At 36.4% G+C, this 26592-nt stretch overlaps 1 protein-coding gene across 2 annotated transcripts in view; it reads right to left on the reverse strand.

Moving 5' to 3' along the window:
- Positions 1-23367, reverse strand: part of LOC115212423 (U1 small nuclear ribonucleoprotein 70 kDa) — a 39435-nt gene extending 16068 nt beyond the window's left edge. Inside the window, exons 1-5 of one of the 2 annotated variants that reach the window (XM_036502703.1) lie at positions 22069-22206; positions 15130-15297; positions 8165-8227; positions 2877-2931; positions 773-837 (exon numbers count right to left, since the gene is read on the reverse strand). In XM_036502703.1, coding sequence (XP_036358596.1) covers positions 773-837; positions 2877-2931; positions 8165-8227; positions 15130-15234 — 288 coding nt within the window. In that variant the 5' untranslated portion in view covers positions 15235-15297; positions 22069-22206. Of the gene's footprint in view, positions 1-772; positions 838-2876; positions 2932-8164; positions 8228-15129; positions 15298-22068 lie in introns of both variants that reach the window. The other variant, XM_029781331.2, reaches the window with a different exon arrangement.
- Between the last annotated feature and the right edge of the window lie 3225 nt (positions 23368-26592).

Raw genomic sequence — 26592 nt, forward strand, 5'->3', positions numbered from 1 at the left:
ATATCCTTCACTGCACTTGGAACATAATGCTTTTAACTTGAATGGCCTGTCTCCGTTGGGTCAACTTGGAATAGATACTATTTCTCCTATGCATTCTCCACATTCAACCATACTCTTAATAGCATTTCCCTCTTTCTTTCAGTAAATGCATACACAGGCCATACAACATGGAAAGTGTGCTAGAGGAAAGTGAGATTCAAGAGCTGTGAACAGATGCACACTAAAACAAGAGACCAATGAGGGAACAATCTGAAATTCTACAAAAGTAGCAGCCAAATTCTGTACACATTTCTCCCTATTAGCATCATCATTCTCTCTGGCACACTGCTTGGCAGTCTGGACTGCATGTAAGAATCAAATGTGTACATAGACATGCATACATATGCAAACACACATTAAAATAATCATAAACCAATAAGAGGGCCACTGAGTAGTAGTTTGAAAAACAAAAAAAGAAAAAGAGGCAAATCTCCATGTGACAAAAGAACTTTGACAAACTAATAATAATAAAGCTAAAGTGAAGATCAAGTAAATAGCAGTATTTTATGACTAAATGTTCTTTACAATGCCAAACTGTTTTCAAACAAGGTACGCAATTCCAATGATCTGCTGTCAAAGTGATGTCCAATGAAAACTTACAAAGACAAACACACACTTTATAAACATACAAGATGAGTTTCTGCAGTGTGTCAAACAAAATTTGACAAAGAATTAACTCTAGCAATGCAAAAATATAGGATAAAAATAATATTAAACAATCAAAAATACTTACAATTCTAGCAACGAATAAAGTTTTGTAAGGATCAGATGTACTGTCTGGAATGTTGTGTGGATCCCCTTTAATAAAAACAACGAACTCATATTTATATGGATACAAAAGATATTAAGGGAAATATCTCGCTCAGCATTTAGATTAATCACATTACATATAAGATCAATATACAATTAAGAGGTTAGTAAAGGCTCAGTATATGTTACATTAGCATATTAGATTTGTATGGGAAAACTTTCTATAACAAAAGCCTCTCCAAGTAGACGATTCAGCAGAAAATACCTTAAAACGACTGCATTATTTTTTTTTTTAAATTCAAATAGTTATAGTGTCTTTACTGGTGGTCAAATCATTGTGAAAATTCTTAGTATTGCAGAAAATACTTTTTTTTAAATATAAAAAGGCATTTATGCAAGTGTGATTGTTAATTCAATAAAAAACAATTAAAACAGGAGAAAAAGAGATTTTAGTAGTAAATTAAAATGTAGTTAAACATTCCCCTTGTACTTTTTATAGCTGATTCCGTATGAAAGTTACTAAGAATCCTTTGAACCCATGAGCAGGCATTAGCAGACCCAACTTTACCTATACCCACTGGAAGACATAGTTTACCAGTATACAGAAAGACCATGTTGATTCAAGTGGAGGATACCACATTCATATTATATGCTCGAGAGAAGATTCAATATATGGTCATTACAAGATTCATTACCATACAATTTCAGTTGGCAGGTTGTTTGCAGGTTCAGCAGTTTTTTCACCCCATCTGTTGAAATCTACCACTTCATTAGTTTAGAGCCTTTATCACGAGAGACACTCTTGTATTGGCTTTCTGGTGCAAAATGCACTCATGTATATACCATGAGAGTGCATTTTGCACCAACTGACCATTACATTTTATCACAGCCACATCAACTGAAGGTTTTACAAGGTTCATAATGGGCAGAAAATCTCTTTCCAGCTTTATTCAAAATTAAGGGTACTTTTATGAAGATTCTCATGGTCAAGATAGAATTTTGTACGTACTCATAAGGATGAAAAAAATTGAATAACTTGATTGTACCTATTACTAAACATTATTTCAGCTACTGTTGGTTGCCCCAATTCAAGTTCCTTTCTCAAATAGCAGCAACAACATACATACAAATATGTATGGATTTCATCAGAGCAGCCAACTGGCTTCCGTGCCGGTGGCACGTAAAAGGGCACCATTCGAGCGTGATCGTTACAAACATCGCCTTACTGGCACCTGTGCTGGTGGCACGTGTAAAAAGATTCGAGTGAGGTTGTTGCCAGTACCGCCCGACTGGCCCCCGTGCCAGTGGCATGTAAAAAGCACCCACTACACTCTCGGGGTGGTTGGCGTTAGGATGGGCATCCAGCTGTAGAAACTCTGCCAAATCAAGATTGGAGCCTGGTGCAGCCATCTGATTTGCCAGCCCTTAGTCAAAATCGTCCAACCCATGCCAGCATGGAGAGCAGACGTTAAACGATGATGATGATGATGTAGGGACAAACCTGACTGGATCCATTTTATTTCACACATAAATTTGTTGAGCAATCTTAACCAAATCCAATGGGAAAGTTAAAAAGAGAAAGAAAGTTTTCACAAGTGTCAAAGGTATTTTAAAACCAACAACCTATAAAAGGTTGTTTCATGACTGATAGTGGTTAACCAGTAAAATCTTCTCAGAGTCATCTGATGAAAAATAAGACTAGTCATACATATGGATGGAAAAAGATATAGTTATCCCCAAAGCTAACAGCTGATCTAAGTGAACCCCCCCCCCCAAAAAAAACCCCCAGATTCCTTCCCCTTGTAAAAATTTAGCAACAATTAGATGTTAATTACACATATCACAATGCAAATAAATGACATAAGAGAAATAGTGATTCAAGATCAGCTGACCAATGTGGTGCAGTGCAGATTTATGTCATACAAGAGATTAAGAATTTAAAGTTGTGTGATGTAAATGAAGGTACTACTAATTTACCATCCACTTTCTGCAATCAGTTTAACGGCAACTAGACATCAGTAAGTCAAAATTTATAAAATCATACATGTTCACAACAAGTATAAAACATAAAATCTCCATATACTTACACAGTGCTAAATCCTGTTCAAGTTTATAAGCGATCTGTTCTACTCTCTCTTTGCGCTATGAAAGAAAAAAAAAAAAAAAAAAAAAAAAAACTATCTTAACATAACTCAAATTACCCTCATTCAGTAAAATAAAATGTAATAATTTACAGACAACTGAAACTAACTGAATGTTTTCAAAGGTTTATATAATTGTGTGTATGTGTGTGTGTGTGTATGTGTATATTTTTTCAATAAGTGTACAAGCAACACAGGAAAAATAGTTACTCGGATAGCAAAAGTTCACATAGGTACCAGGGACGTAACAGCCTACTTATAAAGGTAAAAATTCCAGGGCTAAGTGAAATGTTTTTGTATAACATAGATAAATAAATATATAAATAAATAGAGTTGAACGCAGGTTTTATTCAAATCTTAATACTTCCGACACATGTTTTGAAGAAAAGGGCTGCCGTTGGATATAAAAAAAAGGGGTGAAAAAATCCAACGGCAGAAAGGAAATCTGCTAGTGACCGCATACAGAGATAAGAGGCAGATAAATTTTCTATCTACCAGTGCACAACCATGTGTAGATGAAAATGGCACCCCGTTTATGAACCTTGGTTATAACAGGTACATGGGCGGTGTGGATTGGCTGAACCAGATGATGAATTATCATCCAGTTGGCAGAAGGGTAATAAATGGTGGCGATACCTGGTCTGGTATATAGTAAACATGAGCATTGTAAATGCATTTATATTATATATTAATCAGGAGGGGTTCACAAGCGGTGCGACTATCTGAAGTTCCAGGCAGGATATTCCTAAAAAAAAAAAAAATGTAGGAAGGAAAAGCAAAACCTGCCAGAGAGACATTCCTCTGAGTTCAGCCTATCTACATAAATTAGTAACAATCGGGGGTTGCAAAAGGCAGTGCTGTGAATGTCTACATCAACAAAGAAAAACTCCCAGTGGACGGCGAGTTGAAAAGTCATTCCAATGTGCATTCTGCAAGGTTGCAGTATGTAGAGTGGGATGTTCTACAACTTTCCATGATAGAAATATAGTGTAAATATTGTTTGTATATATGTAAAATTAGATTGTATAAATATTTTTCAAATTTACTTAGTTTAACTTTTTATTTTAATTTACCTGTAATTTTAATTTGCCTGTAAGGTGAGTGACAAGTTTTGATTTAATTTCTATTGTAAATCTTTATTATATACGTTCCTGTGTATTCATGTATGTGTGTGAGTATATTTCATTCAGTTGTATTTAATTTTCTAGTTTTCTTAAAAAACAAATTCCAGTATTTTAGTTTATTTTACCTTTATGATACACCTGTTGTTCTGTGCATTAAATTCAACTGATAATCTAGTGATGTGCACAATTCTTCTATATCAAAATTTTGTTGCATACCTCAATTAAATATTAGCTGAGGACTAATTTTCTATGGTAATGTTTAAACAAAATTTAAATATTTTTTTACCTTTTGCTGGATTTACCTGTAATTAGAGTCACTTTGAGACAAAACTTATGCAATAGAATTGATTAAAAACCCTTTCTTCAATCATGTTCCAAATATCACATTAATATGTTGATAAGTAAAAAAGTTACAGTTATTTAATGAAACTAGTCTAAATTCATGATTATTTTAGAATTTAATTGAAACTCATGAGGTGTACTTTGGTCAGAAATATAGTAACGAAAGGGATAATATAGTATACACTGTTAAGTGGCTGGTGATAGGAAGGGCATACAACCACAGAAACCACAACTGGAGTCTGGACAGCTCCATGTCAAACCATCCAACCCATGCCAACATGGAAAGTGGGCATTAAATGATTCTCCAAAGTTCCATCTGAGAATACTGTCAGGCTGCTGGCTAGTAGTTCTTACTTTCCACATGCAGCTTTTAATTTTCTGGGCAAATTATAATGAAACTCTTATTAACCACATACAATATTTGAAAAATTATTATAATTAATAATATATACAATTTTTGATGACTATGCTGGATAATTCAAGAATAAAAATAACAGATAAGATAATTAAATGACCTTGCTCTTACTGCAGAATCTTTGGTAGAATTGGTGAAGAAATTCCAGATATGGAAAGAAAACCAGGAATCAGGCCTTAAAGTTAAGTGAGCTAAGACCGAAGTTGTTAATAAGATGATAAAACTCTTTCCACCAGGTAAATGGCCCTGCTCAATATGTAGGAAAAGATTTGGAAGAAAATCCATTCGCTGCACCCAGTATAAACTAAGGACACATATGAAGTGCAGTGGAATCACAGGCAAAGTAACAGATGTGCGGGAACAATAAGCACTAAGAGCACACGGGACTTAGATTCTCTCAAATGCTCAGGAGGCTTTCTTGAGGTTGTAGATAGTTTCTGTTACCTAGATGACCAAATCAGCAATGGTTGAGGATGCTCTCCGTTAGCCCCCAACCTCTGTGTTCCACTCATACACCCTATCTCACTGTATTATAATATCTGCTAGCGCCCGACCTGTGTGATTCACCCACAGGTAACAAAACTTTTCACTCGCCCTAGTGCAACAAGCCAATCTACTTCTCCACATTTCCTCCTTCATACACTATGCATAGCTCTCACACCCCAGTCCTGTCCTCATGGCCCTGTTCCTCTGTATCATTGCTATCTGGCAGCCCCCACACTCTTTAATCACACTTCATTCACAATATCCTGCCACCTATATTATGGCATTTGAACCTCAAGGGTATGTGTTGGCACTTGTCAGTATCAATATCTTGCTCTTCCTTTACTCAACCATCACCTTTATATTCTGATACCCGTCCGTTTTTAAGTATGCCCAGTATTTTGTCACCATCTCTATCCTGCACTTCCCTCAAGTTGGGTAACCTTTGCGGCAGCACACCCGTTTCTGTCTTTATTCCTGATCTCTCTTCCTCTCAGTCTGAGTAAACTTGTACCTCCTGAACAGCAAGACACCTGTTTCTGTCTCACTACAACCTTTCATCATCCAACACAAGATCACCTCCTCCAGTGCCCCCTCCCCTCTTGAAAGTTTATATTGTCTTGCATGTACTTGATGACCCTGTCAGTAGAGGTGCCACTTAAAAGCACTCAGTCCACACTATTAAGTGGTTGGTGTTCAGAAGGGCATCCAGCTGTAAAAACCTTGCCAAAACTGACTTCGTCTATGCTTGTGCCATGTAAAAAAGCACTAGTGGTAGGTGTTAGGAAGGGCACCTAGCCATAAAAATCCTGCTAAAACAGCCTCAGAAGTCTGGTGCAGGCTTTTGCCTGGCCGGCTCTTGTGGAACCATCCCACCTATGCTAACAAGGAAGGCGGATGTTAAACGATTATGATGATGAATGATATATACAATTCTTCATGACTATGCTGGATAATTAAAGAATAAAATTAACAGATAAGATAATTAAATACATATCTATTTATTATATCATACCTTTTTATAGGAATTAAGATTATGTAACAAAAAAAAATATACTATTCTTGATGGATAATTAAAAAATAAAAATTCTAGATAATTCCATGTTATGCTTAATCTAAGCTTAAATACTTTACATCACTATAAATAATTACTTACTCATTATGTTAAACACTTTAATAGGAATTAATCTTACTATATAATTAATTAAAAAATTATAATTAATAGTTGAAATATTCGAATATCTTTTTAAATTTACAGCAACATCTTATATAGATCAGTGCCCAGCAAAATTCAATAAATAGGTATTTGGTTTCTTTTCTGTAATTTTTATTTTTTAATCATCCAGTAGAAGGGTGTATTATATTAAGTAAATAGGTAATTAATTACTTTGACATAAAGTATCCAAGTTTCTATTAAGCATTACGTAGTATTATTATCAGTAGTCTTTATTCTTTAGTAATCTATTAAGCATAACATAGAATTCTTGTTTGCAGTTTTTACTCTTTAGATGTCCAGTGACTTCATCTACATTTGTTGATGAAGGTACTTAATTTTTAGGTTGTTATAGGTTGTTTCTTTTTGTTAGTGTTTTTTAACAGCTAAATGTATTTCACAATGTTCACTTAGAATTTCACCAATGTGGATTACCTTGATAACGTTGTATTGACAAATTGTTGTAGATAATATTATGTATATATCATCATTTAACACCCATTATCCATGCTGGCATGTGTCAGATGGTTTGACTGGACTGGCACACTGCACCAAACTCCAATCTGACTTGGCATGGTTTTCTGCATCTGGATGCCTTTCCACTCCGAGTGTGTAATGAGTGCTCTTAAGTGACATCATGGTGCTTTCATGTGCCAACTTGTGTGATACCAGTATCTGCCATGACTGAAATTTACCTCGGATTGATATATGAACAAACACACACATATATATGTTAATGCACTTGAAGTAATTGTTAGATTTTTAAGGTGTGATCTAAAATAAAGATGTGATTTTCTTTGTATATATTATTGGTTGTTTTATATATATATATATATAAATTTTTATTTTTACTTCTTTCAAAAATTTATTGGAAAAACAATGACACAAACCTTGGAATTAAGTTTTTGCATAATAAAAATATAATGAATAAAACAAGAAAGACGTGAAAAGAAAATTGGTTTCAATCTTGTGCAAAAGTCAGTTTGAAACGAAAGAACTTGATGCTGAATGTGGAAAATCTGCAGAGAAATTAGAGTGAGCACAAGCTGAAAGACTGGTAGTGCATAGAAAGCATTAACCAATACATGTGAAGAAGAACTATGATGGAGTAGACATGCATGAGTGAAAGTGTTTTACTGCTGGAGATCACAACAAATAAAAACATGAGAAAAAACAACATAATCAGATCTGAGGCTTCACAAATTACTATCATCATCATTATAATAATATCCACTTTTCCATGGTTGCATGGATCAGATGTAAATTTTTTTTATGGCTGGATGCCTTTTCCTGTCACCAACCCTCACTTATTTTCAAGCAAGGCACTATTTTCACATATCACAGTTGACTGCTTACATATGATACTGTTTGTATGATAGTGACACTTGTTTACAACAATCAGATAAATATATACATATATTCAACAGTTGTCTTTTACTTCCATTTGCAGTTTAGCATCATAACCATTGTGTATCTCTCAAACACACACTTTGAGATGTACAAATCCACTGACTGACTACTATTCAACGTTATGCAAGACATACAAACCCAAGATTACTTAATTATTCAGATGTGTCATAAAATTATCTCCTCTCATGATTGACAGCATTTAATAAAATGAGAATATCTTAAGTTACACAATAAAAAAAAAAATTACCTTCCTTTCTTTTCTTTCTTCTTTTGTTTCAATCCTAGTTGGTGGAGGTGTGTCTTTAGGATCCTGTAAGCAAAAGCAGAAACATTTAATTGAAATTTTCCATTGCAAGACAGTTCTTTCACTATTCCACTTCATGTCTATATGTGATCTTCAATCCTACTCATTTAACAACTTATGCTGTTCTGAATACATAATTCTTACAAAAACTTGTAATTATGCTGATTTCATTTAAAGCTCTAACTAGCAACTTGATTATAATCAACATGCACTGAAACTATCTTCCACAACTCACCTTTCTAAAACCAAATCCCCTCCACCCCAGCTAGGAGGGTTAGCTGAAAAGTTCATAGGCTGATCAAAATACTCTTATGAAATGTAATCAATTGAAGTTTATTTTCCCCACAGTATCCCCTTGTTGCAAGGCTTGTATCCAATTGAAGTAGCATTCATCCTCTTGGTCACAAACGTCATCAATAGCAGATGTCATCATGGTTATACTGGTTCCCAGCAAAGTGATTTTTCATGTTGAGAAACAAATAGTTAACTGGGACCAAATCAGGAGAATAGGAATCAACCAGTTCAAAGCCAGTCATACACAACAGCCATTGAAAGCAAAAACCTTGTGTTCCTAGGTGCCTGTCCTGATAGCAAAGTGCATAGTACTTTCCTATGATAGTGTGGCCCTTTTGAAGACATTCAATTAGCACAATGCTTTTTGTATCTCAAAAAACTGAGACCATTACCTTCCCTGTAGATGAAAGGACCATGGCCTTCTCTGGAGTAGGCGAGGAAGGGAGTTTCCACTGTATGTATTGTCTGCTTTGTCTGACTCAAAGTGATGAAGCCAACACTCATATTGGCTTAGGGAAGACCAGCTGGAACTGCCTGAAACAATGCCAGATTTTCCTGTGATGTGATTGGTCTGGTTTGATTAGGTGTCAAAAGGCATGACACCCACTAAGCAGAAATGTTAGCCATGCCAAGTTCATTGTGCAGAATATTCTTGACTGCCTCACAGGATACACTAATAGTATTGGCTATTTGATTTATAGTCAATTACCAGTCATTCATCACCATGTGGTGAACACAATCAATGTTTTTCTCGATGGAGGAAAATGTGGCTATCCTCTAAGAGATGATGACACTGCCATTTTAATCTCAAAAAGACTTCTCCAGCTGGTTTATTCAGTGCGCTTCTCACACCTGTTATTTATTGTAAGCAGGCGATAACTTCTGCCACCCTGGCTTCAAGACCACCAGACCGTGTAGTTTCCATCTGTATTGGATTTCCTTGGTGGTGGGTACTCGTTAAGCATGGCAGCAGTTTATCTCACTTGCAATATATAGAAAATAGTGTCATACAATCTCTGATTTTGTAACTAGGAAACTAGTCCATTAGAAAATCTGTTCAGGATTGAAGCAGTATACAAACCAAAAAGTATTGCTTATGGTCACATTAATGTGGCCGTCTACTAAGAGATGATACACTGCCATTTTATTTAATCCCAGGAAGACATCTCCTGGACTTAGGGAACCCTTTTCTTTTTTTTTCTTTTTTTTTACGTAATTTCATTTACAGAGTGAACTGAATTTTACATTAATGACTTGCCTATTTTTCCATAATACTTTTCTGCAGATTCAAAAGTGAATATCTTAATTGCCATTGTGTTTTGTTATAGGTGAACAGCTTCTCCTTTACAATAAATGTGTGCTTATAACAATTTAGGGATACTGGATACCTGGTGCTTCAATATTGCTGTGTCTTGTCAGACTAATGAAACTAACAAGAGTATGAGGTACTTATATATAGGATAAGCAAACAAATCATTTGCTGATGCATGCTGTCTGCCAACCAATAATAAATTGTCATATGCATATTGAAAACCAGAATGAAAATGAAGACTCAGTTGGCAGATATCAGCATGCATGAGCAAATCATTTGTTTGCTGAAGTTATAACCAAGAACCATGCATGTGCTCATAGTATATTCTACTCCAGTGCTTTTATAATTCCACTTAACTTTTGTGTAGCCTTAGCTTACATTAGGTACAACACGGATATTTACCTGGGTGTACCAAGCCTTCTTTCCCCACTTCTGTTGCCTTATTATGAAGATTGCATCAATGAAACCAAGCTGCATCTCATCTAGGTCTATTCTATCATGAAATAATTGTGCTATGACAATGTATGACTTTCATAATCTGGTCCAGCTGTTTCTCTCTAAGGCATCTCTTTTGCACTTGCTATAACTTATGATGATACTATGCCAGCAACTGGGTATGTCACATTTCTGTATAAGTTCATTAACTATTCAGATAGTAATCATGTATGCTACCTCACCAGAAATTTTGAGCACCTCCCCAACTATCCCTACTGTAACTGCTTTATCAACCAAGCAACTGCTGACTTCAATTGCTGGTCCTTGTTGGGCCAGTATAAGGCAGCCCCCACTTATCTCATACATTTTCCACAATGAACACCACTGTAGTACTTCTATGCCACTTCATCTTCCATATTGATGGTAAGTATGCCTTCAACGTTTGAAACAACTTCTCGTTGAAGTCTTGGGCCTCAGAGAGTCTTGAAATCCTAAATACTTTGTCTTTGAACCTTGTTGTAGGTCAAGTGCAAATCTCTTCCTTCCTGCCTCACTCAAAACCAAATATACCTGTAGCATAGCTGCTCTTCTAGTTTTTCAATGATGCTCCCTACCACTGCCCTTCCATATCTTCCAAGCTTACCTGTTAGTACTTCTTGCCCTATCAACTATGTCATTCCAACACCACATTACTTTTGATTTGGACAGGACTTTTTAACCCTAGTTATGTCTGATCCTCAGAGCTAAATAGGTTATTTCATAAAAATTCCAAGTTGTTATTTATATTGAAGGTATGTAGATCTTACTCCCTACAGTCAGTCAGAATTCCTCTAAACCTATTCTCGATTCTGGCAGCTTTTACTCTCCCTATCTTCCTTCTTCATAATGTCTTCTGTTTCTGCTTAGCTAGAACTCTAAAAGTACTCTTGTTCTTTCCACCCTCCCAGCCATTCTGATCCTTATGACGTCACTGATCTTTCTCTTCAATTCCCCGTTAGGGTCATCTGCACAAATGTACACGATATAATTTGTTTATTCTAGTCTTATAATTATTTATGGCCTTTCTGTAGTCATCATCATTTAACATGTTTTCTATGCTTGCATGAGTTGAGCAGTTTGTCAGGAACTGTACCAGGTTCTGTTGTCTATTTTGGCATGGCTTCTACAGCTGGGTGCACTTCCTAACACCAACCACTTTACAGAATGCGCCAGGTACCTTTAATACGGCACCAGCACTGACAGGTTTACCAACTAAGGGAAGGGAGAGATGTATTGAGGGGGTGTTGGCTGTGCTCATTGAGAGATTAAAGGTATAGAGGGACACTCTTGCTGTATAGTAGATACATGGATATTCCAATTGGAAAAGTGAGTGAGTTAGAGCCTGCCACTCTTGCTGTATACATGGATATTCCAATTGGAAAAGAGAGTGACTTAGAGACCAAGATGGCAAAGAGGTGTTGGGACATACCTTTGAGTGATATTTACACGGTGGGAACAGGAGAAGTGACACATATTTAGAGTGGCTGAGCGGACAGGATTAAGGTGACTAGCAAATGGAGAGATATGAGAGGATTGGGTGGGGGGTTGCTGTAGATATGAGAGGGCATTGAGAGTAACAACTGGTAAGCAATAATATTAAAAGGCACAGGCATGGCTGTGTAGTAAGAAGCTTGCTTCCCAACCACATAGCTCCGGGTTCAGTTCCACTGAATGGCACCTTGGGCGAGTACCATTTACTATAGCTTCAGGTTGACCAAAGCCTTGTGAGTGGATTCGGTAGACGGAAACTGAAAGAAACCCTTCATATGTATGTATTTGTGTGCATCTGTGACGGTCTATCCCCCACCATTGCTTGACAACCAATGTTGGTGGTTTTACATCCTTTGCAGTTCAGCAAAAGACTGAAACAAATAAAAGAACAGAGGAGAGAGAAAACAGAAAAGGAGGTGATTGGTGGAGACAGGTGGGGGAAGTCATGAGGAATTTATATGCCTATTCTGCTCCTAGGTGATAGAGATGATGGGTAGTAGGAAGGAGTTGACAGGGAAGAGATGATGGAAGACACAGGCCCTACATGGCCAAGCATTTAGAGGATGGGTCTTTGAGTACAGCTAAGCACCAGATATCTCGGCCCTTTGTCATCTCCTTCATAAAGGTCTGCATCTTGCGATCAGCCTTCATTCATATTTACTGTGCACAACATCATTCTTTAACATCTCATTTTTATGCCAGCTTAATTTGGATGATTTGACCAGAGCTGTCAAGCCACACCAGGTTCCAGTTTGATTTGGCTTAGTTTCAATGGTGCATTTTATGAGGCACCAGCACAAAACTCGTAAGGCCAATCCTCTTCATCTGGGGATGCAGCTTTAAAACTTCTGATGTGGAAGATGGTTCTTCTTCAATACAGTAAGGTACCAGGTATCGTGGTCCTTTGGTATCTTGTGTGAATGGTTCAGCATTCTGAGGTCATCCGTCAGTACTTCATCCCATGTCTTCCTGGGCTCCCTCTTCCATGAATTCCATCCACTGAGTGAATAGCAATTCTTTATGGAGCTACAGGCATCCATTCACATCACATGACTAAACCAGCATCTTCACTTTTGTACACTGCATCTAATGCCTCTTATGCCTGACTTCTGTCACTACACCAACACTGCCAGATGTATACACTTACATTACACATCTAGTGGAGCATACCAGCCTTATTTCTCTCTAGCCTTCAGAGCCCACATCTCACTATCATGTAGAATTGCTATTCATATGCATGACCCATACAATCTTCCTTTCACTTAGAGAGAGAAACCTTTCGTTGCCAACTGAGGTAAAAGCTCTTTGAATTTTCTCCACCCTATTCTTATTCCAGCTATTACACTGTACATCCGCCCCCACTACTAATCTGGTAATTTACACATTATCTCTAAAGAAAATTGATTTCCCAAGTATCTGTAGCTTTTATGGCTCTTATACATCTATGTATGAACACAACCCTGTCTGTTGTTCACACTGTAAAGTGGCTGGCTAAACGAGCAGAGGAAGTGTAAGTTTACGTGCCCTTTATAAATTTTTCTATTCAACCTATCTAGTGTTGATGCCCGAAAGAAAATGTATACAGCCACTGAAACAATCACCTAATCTCTGGAAGCTATAGCTCCCAATGGGAAGTGACTTGGACCATGGCAACTCATCTAACTCATCTCAGTATGGAAAGGGGATGTAAATGATAATATATGAACCTACATGTGAATATGAATACATGCACACATAATAAATACCACCCCAAAATTTTAAACAGGACAAATTCTAAACTCACCCATAACAAAATATTTAACCCCTTTAATTCCTCTATGAAAGTGCTTTAAAAAAAAACAAAAACCACGATATTAAATTTTCATAGTTTTGAGATAATGCGAGATAAAGCCTTTCCTGCATTTATTCAAATAAAAATACCATGAAATTTTAGAGACTTTTTTTTCAATGTTTGATGAGAAATGTATATCTTAGTTTTTAACAATATGGCATTAGCAAGTAACGATTCCGACTTTGAAGGTTTTACTCTTAATGATATACAAAATATAGATGAAAACAACAGTGATTTATCTTTGGACAAATCTGATATTGATATTTATGAATCTTTGTCAGATGAGGAAGATTTTGATGATGAAAATGATATTGAAAAGATTACAGCATATATACGTCAACAAGTTACCAATTTCACAGAAAAGACTATTCCACAACACAGCCTACCTCCTGATGCTCAATCATTGGACTATTTATTTTTACCAAAAAGTATTTTGCAATGTGGAAGAAACAAATATGCTGATCCTGATCCACTATGGCAGCCAGCTGATACTGTGGAAATACGAGCTTTTTTTTTTTAAATGATAAACATTATGTTTGGTATCAAGTAGCTTCCTTGACTGTGGAACTACCGGAGTCCTGATATAAGGTATGGTGATCCATATATCTCCAGTTTCATGTCTTACTATAGTTAATTCATATATTGTTTATGCAAAAAGCCACAAGGTACCTCTGTCACCAAAGGACTACCACCATTTGAAATCGCATCTTAGTTACATGAGGGCTTTTCTTCCAGAAAAGCAAAATTAACTGAGGTGGATGTCAGAGAAAATATTGATTTCAATAAGTGGAAAAAAGTTTGCAGACTGCATTTGCTGCAAAAAAGAAAAACTGCGAAAGGATATCAGGTCAATACCTCATGTGTGTTTGTTTTGCAAAGTGCCCTTATGTACGGGGTACTTTAGACAGTTTCAAGATAGAAATATAGCATAACTATTTTGTTGTTTGATAGTAATACTATTATATATTCCTTTCATTTTATTATAATATGTGAAAGTGAGTAATACATATTAATTTTCAGTATGTTACACACCTGTATTCACCTTAGTCTCACCTGTTAATGAGCTTTTTCATTAGATGCATTTTGTTATGTATTTCATGAAATTGTGTAAGAGTACATAGCCAACGGTATATTGACTAGTAAAAGAGTTTTGTACTTTATATTCAATGAAAATGTTTGAATGTAATCATCCCAATTGTGAGAGCCTCACAAAATGTCAGCAGCTGTTGTGGTCCCACATATACAGTGGTATCTTGACTTATGAGTTAATTCGTTCTGTGACGGAGCTTGTAACTCAAATTGCTTTTATGTCAAATCAAATTTCCCCACTGAAATGAAATGCCATTAATCTGTTCCGAGCCTCCCCACCAAAACACTGCAATTTTTCGTTACGTGTTTTTAAATAACAAAAATGTACTTATAAATAATGAATATTGTATAAAAGAACAATGTAATAGAATGTACTGCAATAAACTGGTTTTATTATGTATAATGTACAACATTTACCTTGAAGATCAGACGACTTAAGAATGTTGGCAGAGGTGGAGGAGAAAGGCTGACTGAATAACCAAATCTTTTTTGCCCTTTTCGCCATGCTTTCCTCACTTTCATCTACAGGAGTTTTCTATAAAAACCTGTCCAATAAGCTCTGTTTCATCTTCACTTTCAGTGTTTCTGAAATGAGTTAGGCAAGCGTCATTAAATAGTGCTGTCGCACACCCACTTGCAACTTTTTCTGAGGGTTTCTTCTGAATAAAGTCTGAAAGTTTCTCAAATATTTCCTAGATAACCTCCTCTGTCTCCTCCACCTTACCTATTTCTTGCAAAACCTCTACGTGCTGCTGTGTCTATAGCTCCTTTAGCACTTCCATTATTAGTTCCTCAGAGTGCAGCTCATTCATGTCACCTTCATCCACATCCAGGCCCATGGACTTGTCGAGGGATACAATCTTATCCATCACTGCCACTTTGAGTCTTTCAAAGTTCGTTTCAGACACAACCTTAGGCCACAGCTTCTTCCATGCAGAGGTCAAGGTAACACCCTGCCAGACCATATATCAATAATTTTGAGGCATATCATGTTACAGTGGTCCTTCCAGAACTCTCAAAGCAGCATCAGAACAGCTGCTTAGTAAAGAGCTTCTTGAAATTAGAAATCTCCTGCTGGTCCATGGGCTGCAGGATAGGGATGGTGTTGGGTGAAAGGTAGAGAACCTTTATAAACTTGAACCCTTCGAGTCTAGGTGAGTGAGCAGGTGCATTATCCAGGACAAGAAGTGCTTGCAGAACTAGGTTATTTTCCTGGAGATATTTCCTAACGCCAGGACCAAAGACCAAATTCACCCACTCCACAAAGAACTGCCTGGTGAGCCATGTCCTTGGGTCCCCCCACCCACACAACCTGCAGTTTTCCTTTCAGAATCTCATATGATTTAAAGGCTCTGGGATTTTCCAAACAATAAACAAGCAGCAGTTTAATCTTGCATTTTCTGCACGTATTGGCACAGAGTGCAAAGGCTAGCTTATCTTTCATGGATTTGTGACCTGGCATCCTCTTCTCTGCTGCTATATAAGTCCTCCCTGGACTGTTTCATCATGGTTGAAGGCCAGCTATAATTTCAGTAAAAGTTTTGAGGTAATGCACAACTGTCTTCATATCGGCTCTCACTGCCCCACAAGGGGGTGAATGCTGGCTCTCTTTTTAGAACTCTCGAACCAGCCCCGACTAGCTTCAAATGACTCAGCCCATACCTTGTCCATACAAGTGCTTGGGGTCTGCTGCAGCCAATGGTATAAATAGCTTGAGCCTTCTCGCAGATTATAGCCTCTGCCATGGTATCTTCAAGCTGCTTCTCCGTTAACCACACCATAGCAGCTTCTACATATTTTCATGGATAGATGTCTACTGTTTAGAAATTATTTTAAAGCCCTAGGCTGACACCATAACCTCTATCAGCTCCTCCTGCTTTAGTATGGCACAGATCATAGTAGTGCTACACTCATACTGCTTTGCCATGTCAACTACACGCACACCTCGGTCATATTTTTTGATAATTTCTTTAATACAATGCACACCATCCATTTCTTCTCACCACTGTCCTTCGCACTCACTTTCTTCGGACCCATGGTTGTAGAGATGAAGTTTTGCAAAATAACTGTAAACACAACACTGATGCTTCTGTAACCTGCAGAGACTAAGTAAGCATTTTACCACTCGTCTAGCTAATGACCCACTGACGATCTTCGCACTCGCTAACACACATATCTGCCTAGCTATTGAGTGAGACACGGGATGCTGGGCAGATGTTACAGCATTTGCTATGCCAACTAGCTGTGGGGGTATCTGAAGCTGTCTTTTTCACATTGTCTGCATGGATGAACACATGTGGAGGAACAGGTTGAGCAATTGTCAACACATATACACAAATCTTATAGAAGTGTAGGAGAGGCTGTGTGGTAAGTAGCTTGCTAACAAACCACATGGTTCCAGGTTCAGTCCCACTGCATGGCACCTTGGGCAAGTGTCTGCTACTACAGCCTTGGGCCGACCAAAGCCTTGTGAGTGGATTTGGTAGACAGAAACTGAAAGAAGCCAGTCGTATATATGTGTGTGTGTGTGTCTGTCCCCCAGCATCGCTTGACAACTGATGGTGGTATGCTTACACCTCCATAACTTAGCGGTTTGGCAAAAGAGACCGATAGAATAAGTACTAGGCTTAGAAAGAATAAATCCTGGGGTCGATTTGGTCGACTAAAAGTGGTGCTCCAGCATGACCACAGTCAAATGACTGAAACAAGTAAAAGAGTAAAGAGAGAGCCCACTTTTTGCTTTACTTATAATGCATAGACATGGATGTGTGTTTAAGAAACCAAGTATTTCAAGATTCAACCGCACTGCACAGGGATCTTTTCCTTTTGAACGGCAGTTTTCAACGCAATTCCTAGTTAACTAAACACTTTTAAACTTTGTATACTGGTAGAATGTGTCAAAATAAAACATTTTTCTCTCTCTTTGAAAATTGTAATTTGTAAGTTTAACGTAGTTTGATTTTTCGAATTTTAACCAATCCTATGCCCTCTATTGAGCTAAAATCATTTGTCACCTAACCCTAAATTTTAGCCTTTCGTTTTCTTTTTCTTAATTCATCATCATCATCATCGTTTAACGTCCGTTCTCCATGCTAGCATGGGTTGGACGGTTCGACCGGGGATCTGGGAAGCCAGAAGGCTGCACCAGGCTCCAGTCTTATCTGGCAATGTTTCTACAGCTGGATGCCCTTCCTAACGCCAACCACTCCGTGAGTGTAGTGGGTGCTTTTTACGTGTGTTAAATTAATTTAATTGTTACGCCTGTCTAAAATTATTCGTTTTGTTTTCGTTTTGAGTTGCTTTCGTTTTTTTCTTCCTAATCGTTATCCTTAAATTAAATTAACAATTAAGAAAAAAAAACAAAGAAACGAAAGGCTAAAATTTAGGGTTAGAGACAGGATGTCTGTTTTAGACGCAGCAAATGATTTTAGCTCAAAAGAGGGCATAGGATTGGTTAAAATTCGAAAGAGTAAACTACGTTAAACTTACAATTTTCTCAAGAAAGCCAAGAGAAAAAAATGATTTATTTTGACATTCTACCAGTATACGAAGTTTAAAAGTTAACTAGAAATTGCGTTGGAAACTGCCGTTCAAAAGGAAAAGATCCCTGCACAGAATAGGGGACGTCTACTATAGCACTGGGCTGAACAAAATCCTGGAATTTGGTAGATGAAAAGTCAAAAGCTCTGTGTCTGCATGCACAGATCTGGTTGTGCCTACTTGTCTTGACATTGTAGGGTAGTTTGTAAATAAATGTTACATCAAAAATAATCTGGCCATAGATAAATACTATCTTACTTAAAAACAAATGAGGGTTAGTGAAAGGATGAGAATACAACAGTAGAAAATCTGCCTCCGTGAATTTCATTTCGCTCATGCAGGCATAGAAAAGTGGACATTAAGAATGATGAGAAATTTCATATTTTTGTAACCACCCGCAACCCAGAAATATAGAATTTAAAAGTCTTTTACATAAGATGAGGTAGCAGAGTCATTAACATGCTGAGTGTGGAAGTGTCGCGGCATTTCGTCTCTATATTCTGAGTTCAAATTCCGCCAAAGTCGTCTTTGATTTTTATCTTTTAGGTAGTATGATTTGTTCGACTAAAGGCGGTGCTCCAGCATGGCAGCAGTCAAATGACTGAAACGAGTAAAAGAATATCTGCACCATTTTTTTTACACACAGTATAGCTGATAGTCTTCTGAAGACTAACACTATGAACTCTCCCCATTCTCATTCAAGACGGTGAATTATCACATAGATAGGCATGAGTGTTAAAAAGCCCACTATGCAGCCACGTGGTTTTGGGTTCAGTCTCACTGTAGAGCATCTTCAGTGTCATCTACTGTAGCCCTGTGTTGACCAATTGCTTCTGAGTGAATTCTGTAGAATGTAAATTGCACAGAAACCTATCCCCGTAACTTAGCGGTTTGACGAAAGAGTTCAACAGAATAACTATTAGACTTAAAAACAAGAAAAAAATACTTGGTCGATTTGTTCAACTAAACCATTCAAGATTCATAGATTGCAAGTGACCGTTTGATTAATAATAAATAAATGCCAAATTTGCCATCCACATTAGAAAGAAAATCCTTAATAGACAAATTATTTTGGCACATTTTTTTACGTCTCTCTGCACCAGATTCAAATTCTGCTTTGGCAAAGTTTGCCTTTCACCCTATAAAGTCAACAGAAGTAGCAGTCCTTAGTGAGGATCTTTGAAGCACCTCCCTGATCTAAATTTTTACACTGTTGTTTTTCATAAAAATACGAAGATGTCCTTGCATACACATTTACTTGTCCGTAGATAACCCAGGCCAGATGTACATAGCATTATCTATAAATAAAATACGTTGGGTGACAGTACCGATAGTAAGTCAGAATAATATGAAATATAAACTGTGACGCCTTGATCTAGTACACTACCAAACATTGAATACTTTCCATCATTGTATCAGCAAGAAGATAGTCTCAATTTTTGTTAATACCTTCAACATTTTTTCATCATCTAATAAAAAAATTATTATACCATTTTAAATTACGAATTTCGTGTAGACGCTTGCTGAGAGAAAGAGGGGTACATTGCCGCGATTTCTTAAAGACTTTATAATCTCGAAAATACCCGAACATCCTCCGGAAAAAAACGACGCTTTAACCGACGTACAGAACATAGATCTAAAATTCGTGTGTTTCCGGAAGACGCTCAAATATGAATCTAGTACAATCTGATGAATGTAGAATACTAAAGTATGATTATATACATGGCTTTCTGTTGCCACCCTCTACATTTAATACTGCATGCGTCTGTATTATGAAGTTGGGAAGTCTATCTCAAAATTTTGTATTTGATATTTCCACCTATTATGAAGACTCGAATTTTCTGTACTAGTGTCTAAAATTTACTTTTGCAAAATGAAAACAATGTATATTTCTGATAGTCACCGAATCCATTCAAGGATTTAAAAAAAAACCCATTCTAAAAGAGAAAAAATAAAATCGTTATCCATATTACAACACAGAATTTAAGTTGCATTGTGTTCAAGCGAATATCGGGACTAATTTTTTTTATACGCCTATTTAAAAAATGTTTTAGGAATCAAACTCGATCAGACGTTAGAAAGTGGTTTTATTTTGCAATAGAAAAAGAAATGAATGGTGAGGAAGGGGGACTAATAAATTTCTTATGAACCATGACAAATGTAGGATTTTTAAGGCTAAGTTTATGAAATCTCGGTTACTATAGCAATAGTCATAACAACCATTTATCGATCTGTAATGAACTTCAGATACTATCAACTCTAAACAAAAACAATAAAACGTTCCTACAGCTGAATTTGCAAGAAAAATATACCCATAGAATGTGTGCGACAAAAAATCTTGAAAAAGTCCATGCGTTATCATAAGAAAAATGAAAATTAGGAAAATATTGGATAACTATCAGTCTCCGTTAAGTGATTTTAATACATTCTACTTGAATTTTGTTTCTAAATCTAAGGATCTAAATGTCGGTGATCCCCATCATCAAAAACAAGCCGAATGACAGTAACCCATAGTTTACAGAATTCGAAGGAAGTATCCTCACCGAAAATGTCTCCTGAACTGCTGTAATATGAATAAATCAGATAAGGTGGTCCAAAATAAATATACAGATACATTTCCTGTTACAGATAATTATTTATCTAAAGAAAAGGTTAAAAAGAAAGCATGGAAAGATACTCGTAAGCAATGTGTGACACACTGTCCTGCAGATAGTAAAGACGATGCTACCGTTCCATTACTTAAAAGGGAAGATTATAAAGATAGGTAAGTCAGTTGAAAACTTTCATTTATTTATTCTAACTCAAGTGGAATTACTAAAAATAACATAGTATTTTCGTATAAAGTGCATAAAATAAAATTAGTGTAAAAATCGAAAAATCTACAATGCTAGTAATAGGCATATATCCTTCTTTAAAAAAAAAGAATCTTTGGTAACGTAAGAATTAAAAAAATGGGAATTAATATTCGAGTTTTCGAAGGACTGTACAGCTTTCCCAGACAATCGCCAACGAAAAAGACGAATTTACATAAAACGAAGCAAGATCGCGGGAAAGTCAAGAGACGACCATGGCTGCAGCTACTTGAGATTATATACTACTAATGCATCTTGGTATCCGCGTGGCTACGTTTATTCTGATTAGTTAACCACAAACATTTTGAAACAGTCACAGGTCGAAGATGGTCTTCATCAGTGAAAATTCAAGACACGTTTAAAGAAATCAAAAGAACGAACATATAATAGCAGTAATTGTATATTAAATAGTAACTGTGTATGTATGTATGTATGTATGTATATCAAAATAGTAAGAGTTCGAAGAAAATTAGTAGTCCTCCCAGTAATTGATAATTATCATCGCTACTTCTGTCATCTGAGTTTTCTAGTGTAACACACAAACAAGTTCCAAGCATGATTGTGATGTTACAATAGCCATATCGTAAATAACAACTAAGCTCTTCTAAAACAATGTATCAGGCACCACATAAATCTTCATTAGTGCTGAAAGATGTCCTGTTCACTTGCAATGGCTAACGCAACTCCAATAAGCATGGCGACACTAGTATCCGCCATTTTGGAAACACTGTAAGTTCACCTTTATCTCGCAGTTAATTCGAGTTAAGATTTTATATATAAAAAAAGTAGACTATATAAACAGCATGATCCCACCCTAATTATTGAAATACATATTCATATCATCATAAATACAGAGTGGATTATATTTTAACATCATTGAAATTATTAAACAAAATTAAATTTTTACACAAATTAATAAGCCAATAAATGTTTGATCTAAAGAAAGTAAATTGATCATGTTTACCTCGAATTCCTTGAAATATTGTGCTACTCCTGTATATGGCACTCTCTTTTTTTCGTGACTTAGTTTGTCAACTGGAGGATAATAAGGAATAGGATCTCTGGCCGCAAACAAAGCCAACAGATTCGGTGGCAAAAATTGTGTCATTGTCTCCGTAAATTAATTATCGATTTTAAATGAATAATATTAGGAAAAATCTGTCGTCAAGAAGTAAGTGAAGCCAGTAATGTGTGCAATTTCCTTTTTTTTTAATAACGTTTTTAAGTGCTCCGCGTTGGAAACAGTTAACGTAATTCAAAAGGCTTCAATATGTCCTTAATGTTTTGTTGAAGGATAAAGTAGTCGACAGCGCAAAAATGGTTCCACACTGAAAATTCAAGTTAAAAAAAAAAAATTGATAATCACAAAGAATGATTGCCTACGTGTACCTTGCGAGTCAACTGTAGAGCAACTGCGAAATATGACTAGTAATGTCTACAGCAGTTTTGTGTCAGCCAATAGCACATGCTCACTTCCTATATCTGCTCCTCCACAGCAATGGTGCTAGATGATACTGCTGCTAACGCCATCTACTTCCCTTTAGTTTCCTTTTACTCCCACTATCTCTCATTTTCTATTAGCTCTATTATTTTTACTTACTTTCTCGATATCTGACTTTTTCGTTCTCTTGGTATGTTTTTGTGAAAGGCAGGGCGAGAGAAGGAAACAATCATTGACTTTGTACTCGTTTATGCTGAACTTTCAACATATAATGTTTTAAAAGGAATGCAGCTTTCCAAAAAAGAAGTAATGTTTGTTATCAGTTTAGTACGTGAACATGTACCTTCGTGCAAGTTGGTTATAGGTGGGCCAGATCGAATAACCTGTTCGCATTGAATAATATCTTCATGTATGCCTTCATCACTGTTAATGGTTATCATTGGTCTTCAGAGCAGCAGCAGCTTCTACAATTTTTACACACACGCGCACATACTTTTTTTCTTTTTTTTACCCTTTTTTTTTTTTACTTTCCATTAAATACTAAAATACAGCGAAAGCGAACTCTGCAGATGCTGAAAATTCTATGATGACTGCTGTATATATGAATATACCTCGACAAGTATATGTATATATGTACACACACACACATATATACACGCACATACATGTATATATATATATACGTATAAATACATATATATATATATTATTCATACATATCACACAGTTGATGGATAAAAAGTATGTTGAGAATTACACGGAAAACCACAGCTATATAATTTTTTTTAACTGATGCACATCAAAGAATGATGGATACATAAGATATGTGTATGTAAACGGCACATCTAACACGCACTCACATAAACACTTCTCTCTCTATATATATATTTATATATATACACACACACATACGTTTGGTTATTTCTACTTTGTGAATATCTATTGATTTTGGCCAACTATTAACATTTTAATGTGCTCTGTCTCACCAAAATCGTTCGTTTTCTTCAATCGGCAAACACCCACACTTACTGTACTCTATATTCCTCTTGATGCGATTTGTTTTGTTTGTGTTTGAATGTATCTGAATGTCGTGAGAGAAGATTCTTCTGTATGCAGCAGCAGCGGCAGACGCCACAAAATCCGACCTGAAGGGGATGAGGTAAGAACCTTTATTATTATTATCGAATGTCACATTTAAATAGATCTGATTACTACACCATTGCAATAGTTATCAATAGTGATAATTAATGTATTTAACCATGTGACATTCAGTATTTTCAGAGACGAACTTGAATTTCTAAGTGCCTTCTTAGGTTTAAATAAATACACATATTTATAATTTTATGTATGCATGAATATGCATAACGATGTGTATATGTTTGCATACGTGTGAACATATTATGTATGTATGCTTATATGAGTGTAGGGTGAGAACTGGTACATTCGAGCAGAAGTACTCTCCTATAGTCATGCCCAACTCAATTAATTCCCCTTGCGCCAATACTACCTTTATATCTGATTAGAAAGATAACATCAAGGGCATAGATACTGTCAATTGACTGAAACCACATTATTTAACTCTGAATTTTAAAAGAAAATAGTACAGTAAAGACGGGACATTTCAGTACTACGTTCTGAAGTGGGATGACCAGATTGTAATGCGTCTTGGCTGTGATAAAAACCATCTTAGTACTAACACCTTTCAGGTGTACAGAATGGACATTGTATAGCCATCTCTCCTACCACCAAAGACTCTCCTCTTTCAAACAGATGCATCACTTCGGAGTTGAAGAAATTGTAGGTATGTGATATCAGAGGCCAGTAAATATGTGCTATGTACAAAAGAAGAGATCGAAAGGAACATCGGCTACACTCCTTGCGGGGAAGAAACAGATGTACAAATTTATATGGGTGGATAACAGTGTTGAAGTCAGAGATATATGATCCGGAAAGGCAGGGGGAGGCAACTGTCCTCTCCAATTTGGGCAAAACTGAGGAAAATTCGGGTAAGGCAAGAAGAAAAATATATGACGGGGAAAGTAAAAATATTAACTAACAATGTTACCGAATTGATTGTATAGAAAAGAAAAGGTAATGTACGTATGCCTAAGAGGGCGTGTACGTAAACATACATAGCTACCGCTTAACAACAGCAGCTGCATCGTGTATTATAATCTATTGTGGTACCCGTGAAAAAAAAAAACGATCTGTAGTAAAATTTTCAGCTATATTTGTAGACATCAGAGGTAATAAGCAGTTCTGATTTTTCTAAAACAAGCTCGTTTGGCTAACTGAGCTTATTTATTTGGGAGATGGACAGAAAGACTGCAATAAAAGATATTCAGATATATATATAACCGAACACACGCACACTAATATATTCTTTCTTTAGCTCTTAAGTCACATAAGTGGTTTAGAAACAAAATCTGCAACGCTAGTACAAAATTATCCCCCCACTCAAATTATGCAATATTTATCAGAACCATAACACTTGCAAACCACTATCTGAATCGTGAAGGATGCTTCCATGCATTGCATAGCTCTCAAACTGCAGTTGATCTTTCTGGCATGATGATCTCCACTATGTAGAATCCTCTTTTCCTCCTCTCAGTTATGAGGATTCATGCTGTCTACCTAACACCCAACTCCACAACTCCCATTAGTAAATTTACCTTAGAATTTATTTCTATCTTCCCAATACATACACACCAAGTGCGAAAGTACATATGCTCACACAAGATCACTAACACGGACAATATTCCTTAATACCTAGAGCTAGACACCTGTGCTCTTCAAATATTTAACCACTTCCTCTCTTTAGGGATGTAAACAAATCTTTGGAATCTCGTTGCTATGTGTTCTGTTCCCAAGAAGGACAACCCCTCTGACTTTTTAATCTACCAGCCTATCACTCATTTCCAGTATCTTCAAGGTAATGGAGGCAGATATTAATGCCCGTGTTCTCTGACACATTGAATTTTCACACACCTTAATAACCACCTGTGTGTTTTTCGCAACCAACCTCCAAAATTAGCATCACAACTACCATCTACTGGAGACTATATAGTGCGCTTTCCCTCTTAAGGAGTGTTGTTGCCTTTAACATAAGGAAAGCCTATGGGCTTCATCTGTCTGTCATTATTAGGAGTGATTACTTCCAAGTAGATTGCACTGTTATGAAAATGCTGATGTTCCACAAACATTCTAAACAGCATCTGTTGAAAAGGCACTCCAATAATTGCCTTAAAGTTAACCATTGAGACTTTCTAGTATCTGACCCTGGTGCTGGTTGCCTTCTTCTGCCTCCTCTAACGCTACTGCAGTGCTCCTTCCTCTTTGAGGCTGACAGGTTTCATACTACTATTGTACAAACTTTTCCAGATCACTCATTTCTCATCCTCACATCACCCATGATATATCCAGCATCCCAGGACTCGGGCAAATCAATATGTTTCAAATGTCAGCTCTGTGGTACCCTTGATCAATGTCATTTCATGTCCTTCCATCTATGTATGCATGTGTGTGTGGGAGTATATGTGTATGTATATGTGAGCAAGTATCTGTGTTTACATGTGTAAATATGTATATATATATATATATATATATATGTGTGTGTGTGTGTATTGCATCATCATCATTATTAACGTGTTTGCCATGCTGGCATGGATTGGAAAGCTTGGCAGGAACTGGCCAGTCAGAAGTAAATGGTGTCATCTTCTGACTTTTGAGCATTACAAACACACATCAAATAACGATGTATATATGTGAATGTACATATATATGCATTTATGTGTATACAATCATATACCTTTATGTATGTACAAACATTTGCATTTAGATATGTATGAACATGTACATTTATGTATGTATATGTATATATATGTGTGTATCTGTACACATCCTTTTATGTATGTACATACATGTGACTTTATATATGTATATCGATATGCATATATATATATATATGTGTGTGTGTGCATATATATATATATATATACATACACACACATACATAGGTATTTATATATGTATATGTATGCATAGATC

The sequence above is a fragment of the Octopus sinensis genome, linkage group LG5 (genome assembly GCF_006345805.1).
Source record: "Octopus sinensis linkage group LG5, ASM634580v1, whole genome shotgun sequence".
NCBI classification, from domain to species: Eukaryota; Metazoa; Mollusca; class Cephalopoda; order Octopoda; family Octopodidae; genus Octopus; species Octopus sinensis.